This window comes from Nannobrachium achirus, assembly GCF_963921795.1.
Source record: "Nannobrachium achirus genome assembly, chromosome: 20".
In the NCBI taxonomy this organism is placed as follows: Eukaryota; Metazoa; Chordata; class Actinopteri; order Myctophiformes; family Myctophidae; genus Nannobrachium; species Nannobrachium achirus.
Window position 1 is genome coordinate 27,078,956 of NC_137827.1, and position 8,921 is coordinate 27,087,876.

General features: G+C 41.2%; 1 protein-coding gene across 1 annotated transcript in view; it reads right to left on the reverse strand.

Annotated features, from left to right (window-relative positions):
* Window positions 1–3,244: 3,244 nt before the first annotated feature.
* wdr25 (WD repeat domain 25) overlaps window positions 3,245–8,921 on the reverse strand; it is a gene marked incomplete at its 3' end in the record, with an annotated part of 29,589 nt that continues 23,912 nt past the window's right edge. The window contains exons 6-8 of the mRNA XM_080750945.1: window positions 5,833–6,003; window positions 4,960–5,104; window positions 3,245–3,462 (exon numbers count right to left, since the gene is read on the reverse strand). Coding sequence (XP_080607071.1) covers window positions 3,245–3,462; window positions 4,960–5,104; window positions 5,833–6,003 — 534 coding nt within the window. The remainder of the gene's footprint in view (window positions 3,463–4,959; window positions 5,105–5,832; window positions 6,004–8,921) is intronic.

Consider the following 8,921-nt stretch of genomic DNA (forward strand, 5'->3'; position numbering starts at 1 on the left):
CCGTTGGCGTGGTCATTTGGTCATTTTTGCACATTTGGTCATTTTTTACATCTGGGGGTCCCCCAGGGACCTGGGGGTCCTTGGAGCTCCGGGGGTCCTTGGAGGTTGTAGTTTGGCAGGCAAGGAACGTGTGTGCAAAATTTGGCATGGATCGGGGCAACGGTTGCGGAGATATGAGCAGGGCAAGAGTGTGACGTGTGAGGTGTGACAGACAGAGGGACTGACACTACTTACACTACTTACACTACTTACACTTTGTGGAGGTTTTGATAGTAAATGCGACCTACGGTCGCAATAAAACAAACATTTCCATTTTCCACTTTCTCACGTACCCTGTGTAGTACATCTGCACAGTGCACACCCCTAACCATTTCAGAAACACTGGAGAATGTGACGCACTGTGAGCTTGTGGATCTGCTATTTTCAGTCCATGACGAAGGTTGGTATGACGGAACATAAATTAGTTGTGGTCTCTCCATCCCCACTGGGGGTGAGACAAAAAAGGGTCCCACACACGCTGTGCTAAATGAAGCGCTCCTCTCCTCTCACTGTGTTTAGCCTCTACAATGAGGTTGATCTGCTGCCCTGACCTCAGGCTCATTGTTACTGTAGTACATGGACCATCTGGAGGGACTAGGACACCTGCTACTGTTGCTGGCACAGCGGACAAAGGGACAATGATTAATTGCTGGGTAGATGGAATTCGTGCAACTGTTTCTTTCCTTTGCTGCCTGTATAGCTCTATGGAGAATGGTGACAGGGATAAGCTAAATAAAACGAAGTCTAGTAGCCACACTTGGATGTTTGGAACGTTTCGCTTCTACCGCTCCCATTCCTGCAGATCTGCTCTATGGCTTATGGCTGTTTCGAAGACCATACAGGTGGTCTGGCATGTTTGAATTCCAATCACCATATTCAGTGCCGAGCATTTTGTTTGGTCTTCGAGAAGCCAATGTTTTCCATTCATTTCAGTACTGTATCAAAATAACTGACAAGGACTTGAAACTTGTTTGACATAGGTAATCCAACAAACAATATTATTTTGTTATGTTATTGTGTTATAATGAAAGCCTAGATGAAAATAGTCCCTGGTGAACAGGCTGATTTATTAACATGTGTTCATGTCCATGACATCTCACCCATAGTGTTCTGTTGAGCCAACATTGACTCAATTATTCAGGTATGTTTATGTACGATATATGCCCAAAGCTGTTGACAACAATATGTTTAGAAGGCATGGTCCTTTAACCTGTATCTCTTCCATAGGAACATGCTTATAAAGGGGATACTGTGTCACACAGGTCATACAAAAGACAAACAATGACATACTTATAAAAATGTAAGTTATATAAATGTACAGAAATCAAGGGGGGCAGTGATGACTGAGAAACTTAAAACGCTGTACAGAGTATACTGTATATATGGTCTCGACTGACAAAGTACTTTTCTTATAGATGTAATGTTTAAAAGGAGATAAGAGTCTATACACAAACATGATTGTTAAGACTATTTTCTATTCAGTTCAATCAATTGATGTTCTATTGATCTAATGTTTGGATCCTGACTGAGGAGGTTGAAGCTGTTCTGTCCTGTTCTACCTCTGGCCTTTATTCCAGGAGCAGCGGGCCAGGTCTGTCAACATGTCTGTCCAATGCATGGTTATATATTTTTGCTGTATGTTAATTTACTTAATAAATATGGGTGTTGGGGAATGCCTCACAGTCTTCTACGATATTATTTCCTATTACTTATTTAAGACATTTTCAAGTTGGTAAGAAAGGTTGAATTAAAACTACCAATAAACTGTGGCTGACTAAAATGCTGAAAGTAAAAGAAGATGCATTGCTAACACACACGCACACACAAACCCTTTTAACTATTCAACATCCTAATGTCCCTCAGCAGACAGATTTTGCCCTAAAATCACGCAAATCGGTACACAGTATGTCTACACTCATGTCATCACCATGGATCTGTCCCATATAGCGCCACCATCAGGACGATTTTTTTAAACACTTTTTTGGACACTGCTCCTACACATTTTGCTCTAAAATCACGCTGCGACCTGGCGGTTGCTTATCTCCCGATTAGGGAGTCTTACTGGTTGTTATGTACCGGTATATTTAAAGTATTTTAATGATCATAACCTATTGCAGTGCAGTATGCCTATCTTCCCTCTAGTGCTCATACTGTAGGTGACAAGGCAAATTTCACACAGCCTTTCCTTGTTGACCTGAGAGACACGTTCAGCTGCCAGGAAACAAGAGTTTGAAAAAGAAGACAAAAATAAAGTAATACATTCAATAGTAAACAAATCTATATGCAAAAGATACTTTTAAAAGTCACATTGTATCAGAAAATGCAGTTATCTTGTGACATTTAAAAAATATAAAATTCAAACTACACAAGAGAGTGTTGAGAGACCAAATCAAAGTGAACATAACAAAGTACTGTATCAGCCCCAAGCTAATAGGGGCTGATATATGCATATTCTATAAATGCAACAAGGTCTGTCTGTGTGTGTGTGTGTGTGTGTGTGTGTGTGTGTGTGTGTGTGTGTGTGTGTGTGTGTGTGTGTGTGTGTGTGTGTGTGTGTGTGTGTGTGTGTGTGTGTGTGTGTGTGTGTGTGTGTGTGTGTGTGTGTGTGTGAGATAGAGAGAGAGAGAGAGAGTGCTGCTGACAAGAAAGCCTGCTTTCTTCAGATAATAACTCGTAACATTTTAGCCTTTGATGTTAATGTTAATTATAATGGCATTTCTTTTGATCTCTCCTTTGCAATGTGGCATGCCCTGACACTAGTTTCACCCACCAAGATTAGAAGATGATTAGATGCACCTAGCATGAGTAACATAACATACTGTTTTGTACAGTCAAATGCACACGACTATGTGTTTGTGTTGTCCAGCCGCTGCCCTCCTGAGATACTTGGGTATAAATGGAAAGGAAGTGTAAGTGTGGGAAGTATCTGAAAAAACAAACAAAAAAAAACAGTAAAAAAAATAGTATACAACAAAAACATGCTTCTTTTCTCTTCCAATGTTTCACTCACTGGATTCACAAAGCTCAGCAGTGCACAATTTGCAAACAGCTTTTCCGCCGAGTTCTTATCAACTTATGACAAGCAATTATGGGAGATGAATTCTCAAGAGGCTCGAGCCTAATAATATTGTCCATCCTCTTCTCTTAGTCACCCAGTCCCTCAACCGCCTTCCCTGGCCCTCGTTTAATTGCCCTTTCACAGTCGTCAGTGCCAGACCTTGATCTCACCACCCCAATCACAAGTGGCTGCGGTGGCAGGCAGCACCGAATGCAGGGACACACACAGGCACGGCTGGCTGTGAGCGTGAAGAGTGTGCAGCACACGTGCACTCTGGTAGTCGTAGAAGTGGGCAGAGCCGGTGGAGCTTCCTGACGCCAGTAAAGTTCCGTCCGGAGAAAACTCGCACTGCACCGCGTATCCCTCTACCTACGTAGGACAAGACTCCATGCATTAGTCATGCCACACAGCTCAACCTTCCACCGATGACCGAAATACTGCAGTACTTCATACTTCAGCATAATCAGGGGTATTGAAAAACCAAATTAACTGTGAAATTTAAAGTGTTTCAAAAGGAAAGTGCAAGTGCTTAACCTCATTGGCCTATTTTCATAACGATCTGGACAATAATGAGAACCTGTTGTGCCAAGTACAGTACACAAGACCAGGGATAAAGCATTTACTTTGATCTACAGAACAACGGCTTTTCATTAGATGCTAAAAGCATATTTTTGCTGATAAATGTGCCTGTCACTGAAAGAAAGTAATGTCAACTGATTAGTTGTTCCGTGTGTTTAAGACAAAAACGATAGCTTTTCCAACCAGTATCTGATACTTTCCCTGTCTTGTCTTGTCTTGTCTTGTCTTGTCTTTTCCTTTCCTTTCCTTTTTTATTTTTTTATTATTTTAAATATTGCATTTTATTTAGCGTGTTTGTTTTGCACTGTGCGTGATGTCACAGAGAAGTTCCCGCAGGGGCAATGGATTGATGCAGCATAAACATACAGTATGTATACTGTATGTTCACAGTCAGTGCTGTGTGTGGGCTGTGTTTGCAATACTTTACATCTGCTTAATATTTTTTTATTACTGCATTTATTCAAGCATTTATTATGTTTGGTGACATGGCTCGGCTCTGGGACCTCCCTGCCGTAATAAAACGTAATATGTGCATATTAAAATAGTAATTTAATTTCAATATTCAAGCATTTATTATATTTGGCGACATGCACAGATTTTATGGAGCGTTACGGGTAGGAAGAGCAGCATGGAAAGCCCTCCCTCCCTCCCTCCGCCCCCACACTCACACACTACAACACAGAGAGAGCATTTTGGGGAGTCGTGGCCTGAAAAGGTTGAGAACCACTGGTTTAGCGAGAGCTTGCTGGTAGACATACTGTACGTATTCTGCAGCAGAAATAGGGAGGATGAAGCATTTATAAAGAGCGCTCCGAAAAGTGAATAGCCAACGACAGACTGACTGACAGCTGTCAATCTGTCAGGGAGGGCTTGGCAGGAATCAGCGGGGTGATGCAAGCTTTGACTATCGTGTCCTGCCAGAACTAACACCATGGTCAATACGTATGTCTGTGTGCTTGTACAGTATCTATGTGACACACAAACCTTGTATGTCCCAGACAGTTACTTTTCAGGAAATGTCAAAAAATAACCTGTGTTCCAATTTTTTTCATTGGTTCAATATTTATAAAAATCAACGCATACTTAGCCCCTTTCACTTTCAACGTAAATAAGCAATCCGATGTGATGCTTTGTTAACTTATAGATAGGCTTTTTTCCACTACTTTTGCGCGACCATCTCATGAGACAAAATAGGGCGTTCATTTATGAAAATAAAAGTTTAAATATGGACGTATGAGGTTCCTGCCTGACAGCTATGCTTTGCCTTGGGCTACATTCTCCACTGACCTTGTGTGCTTCATAGCGCCGTCTCTTGTTCATCCTGTAGGGCCGCTGGGAGGAGAACATGGCCATGTAGTTGCCATTGGTCTGAGCAACAAAGTAGTCCTCAGCTGGGTGGAGGGCGAGGCTGGGACACGTGTACCTCTCCTAGGGGCCAAACCATCATAGACACACTGTAACCACTTAAACCCTCAAGACCACTGGTTACCAAGCACTGGGTCGGGAGCCATTTGTGGGTCGTGGGCACATTTTTATGGGTCTCTTAATTCTTGGTTTCCTACATTTAGTTTTTTTAATTATTCTAAGAAAATAAAATAAAAATGTCATGAATTAAAAAACAATGTATTATTATTATTATTATTATGTTTATCTTCACTCATTTTGGTTAGAGACAGTGGAGAAAGTATGTACTGTATTATGTTCCATCTCCAAATAATATGATTTTGTGCCATCTGAATATTATAGTTCTGCTTGGGGGGCTTTGTTTAGATGATTCTGACTGGACAATAATCAACAGAATTTCTGATTGGACAGCTGAATGGATGGGTTTGTATACAATATACAATATGCAGGTGAATAGAAATTGAGCATGTCAATTATATGCACATGCCTGCATACACATTTTATAAAATATCACAATATCAGCTTATGTATAGAAAAACAATTGCCTAGTCGATCTCATTACACTGCATGGTAATTGAAAGTGGAACTAGAACTGTCATTTTCAGTTGTTATTCTCAAATATTTCACAAATATATTTGTGGATGATTTTTAGTGTTAATTTAGAAAAACTAAATCCCACAATACTATCCCACAATGAGAGACGATACACTATATATTGATACATTGGCCAGTCTTAGTACAGAGTTCCTTACATGGTAAATCTGGTTGGAGACCTTTGCTGTAGTCTGGTAGTCCCAGGCGATGAGGGTACGTTCAGCAGAGTCCCTACTGACAGAATCAGTACTGGTGATGAACTCAGCACCTCCTCTGAGGAACAGAATGTCCAGGGTCTGCTGAATCCCTGCTTTGTACTCTTTCACAACCTGGAGACGGGAAATACAAGGCTGATTAACAATGTGCTACACAAAGTCCTTACAATACATCAAAACAGATGTACTGTACAAAACATACTGTAGATTAAAGGTAGGGTAAGTGATTTAATTTAATTTAATTCAAATAATAACACAATGGGTCTATGTTCTGATAGTACAAGTTACTATAGAGTGTTTGGTCCATACTGTATAACGACTTCCACCATATCCCCTGTGAGGAGAAAAAAGCAGTTTCAGTTTTCCTTGTAGGTGACGGCCTTCCTCCAATCAGGATAGAGTGGGGGCCTTCCTCCAATCATGATCGAGTGGGGGCGGGCCATGGTGTGCATAAGGCCCGCCCCCCCCACTCGATCATGACAGTACTAGTACTATCAGAACATAGACCTATTTTGTTATTTGAATTAACTGAAATCACTTACCCTACCTTTAAAACTATTTGTTGTAGTCTTCAGAATAAACTATTTTCAGCTTCTGTATTAGTTCGTTCGTTAATCCTCCAACATTATTTATTGTTTAGCAACTCTAACAAATTTAAATTAATTTCCAATTAGATTTGACACATATTAAACTGGGTAATGATACATTATTTTATGTTAGAGTCATGGAGAGGGGGCATTTTTTTTTAAATAATCTTATATACGTATATACAGCCGACAGCCGTAGACCCAATAGTAATGGGGAAAAAATCTGTTTCAACTTCACACAGCTGAGGGCTGCTCAGATGGTCATGTTGAGTGCTTGCGGGGAGCCTTCTGATTACCAGATGGTCTCTCTGCTCACTAAGCAATGGCCGCCAAAGACACATATTCACATTACTCGTTTAACAAAGGAGAATTGTGCAGATCTAACCGGACAGGAGGTGAAAGAGGAAGATGTTGAAGCATCCAGATCAATGACAGCTGGTCAATAAATTGCTCAACCAAAAAAAGAGCTAATAGTGTTAAGTGATTGCACGAGGCTGTCTTAGACGATACATCTCTACATGATACAAGTGGACCAGGCAGGACACAAATGCTAAATGCATGACCTGGTTGGATTTTAATCACCTGCCAGTAGATCTCTATTCTCTACCACTTAAGACTATACTTTCTCGTACAACCAATAGGCGATCCACGAGATCACAATGCATCGCCTCATGAATCTGCTATATAACGATTTTTCAAACCTGAACGCATTTCTGGGAGGACAAATAACAGGGTTTAAGATTCTTCCTTGACAGACCACCCCTATCAAAAAGACTGAATAGTAATTAATACAATAGATAAACTCCATTCATACCAACAACTAGAGTAATGGACACTTAAAGAGGTGGTGCTATAGTTTTGTACTTTTTTCTGTTCTGTAAGTGTCTTTGGCGTTAAAGACGGACTGCAACAGAAGTTCTCCACTTGCTCCACTTCCATATGGTGACGCAGTTCCTGGTGAAACGGTCCAGGAAGGCAGGACACGGCGCTGGGAGGAATGTGATTTGATGGTCAAAAAGTAGGCGGGCCATAACTCATTGAAGCAGGGGCTTATTCCGCATGGGTTTTCAGATCAAAAGGGCCCTGTATTTTGTGAGGGGGGGGGCCCATAGATTAGAAGATTAGAGACCCCTATATATTGGAAATGACTAAATACATAATAGCCTATGAATTTACATGTAGATACTATGGGCGGCTATTTTTATTTATTAAAAACAAAATTAAAAGAAATCCCTCGCCACTGTCGCCACTCGCCAGTTTATAAAACTCATCAACCCATTATAAATTACACTACTGCATCGAAGACATTAATAAAGATCTTCCTCCAAGTATAATCATAATACAGTACCTGATGATTTTGTTGTAGGGGGGATAAGATCACAGCACCCCATCTTTAAAACAATGTTGATGCGCCCCTACTACAAGCTCCCAAACTCTCTTCTCTTTAACACATGGGCGGCCAAGGTTTATAACATTTATAGCTGTTGCTGGTGCCACCATTGACTTACGTTATGTTTTGATGAGCCCCGCAAGCTTCGTGCGTGTGCACGTGCGTGTCCAGAGAAGATTGAGGAGGTACTCCATTTGTTTACAAACGCTCGCGAAACTCGCGGTAAAAAAATCGCGGTAAATTCGCGGTAAAGTGTCGCCGTGAAAACAATCAGCTCTCTGCCTCCATGGGGCTGTTTTTACCTCATTCTGAGAAAAAGCCGTTCTTATGTTTCAAAGTAGAATCTAAAGCCATGTAAAATCCTTCCGTGTGGGGAGAGACAGGGGGCTTCCTGCCCTGGCTGGGTGACGTAATGGATTCAGGGCATGCAAAGGGAAGCTGCGGTCTCGAAAAGTTAACTATTTGTTGACTCGTCCCTCGACGATATAACTTCCTGTGGCAGGGTGACATCTAGTGGCCAAATCTCGTCCCTGAACGAGTTTGGCTCCCCAAGTGTTAATGTAGCCCAAAGCTTAACTCTTGCCTTAACATAACCCAGGGTAACGAACCCCTGCATCCTATAAAGGCACAATCTCAGGAATCTGTCTAGCATGACTTCACTCTAATGGTTTAAGGTTGTGTTTGGAGGCGTAATTTCACCCGGGAGTAAAAAAAAAAGAAGAAAAAGAAACATAAAACCCACAGCCCACAGCTAAGACATTTAACAACCTATTTGCTGCAGCCTGGTTCATTCTCTCTCAGAAACCCACATTGACACGTACTGACAGAACCAATCCCTGGTGATTTATACCTAGAGCAACAGGCCACACGCTTGTGACGCGTCACCTGGGAGCATTCTAATTTAAAGGTAATGAATGGGTTTAACAACATAAATGTTTAACAACGTAGGTTAAAGTTGTAATGGCTATACCGGATTTAGGGTTCAGAGCAACATACTGTAAAATTCTTAAATGAATACAAATTTAACACAGAGTTATATGAATTGTGTATTGTTG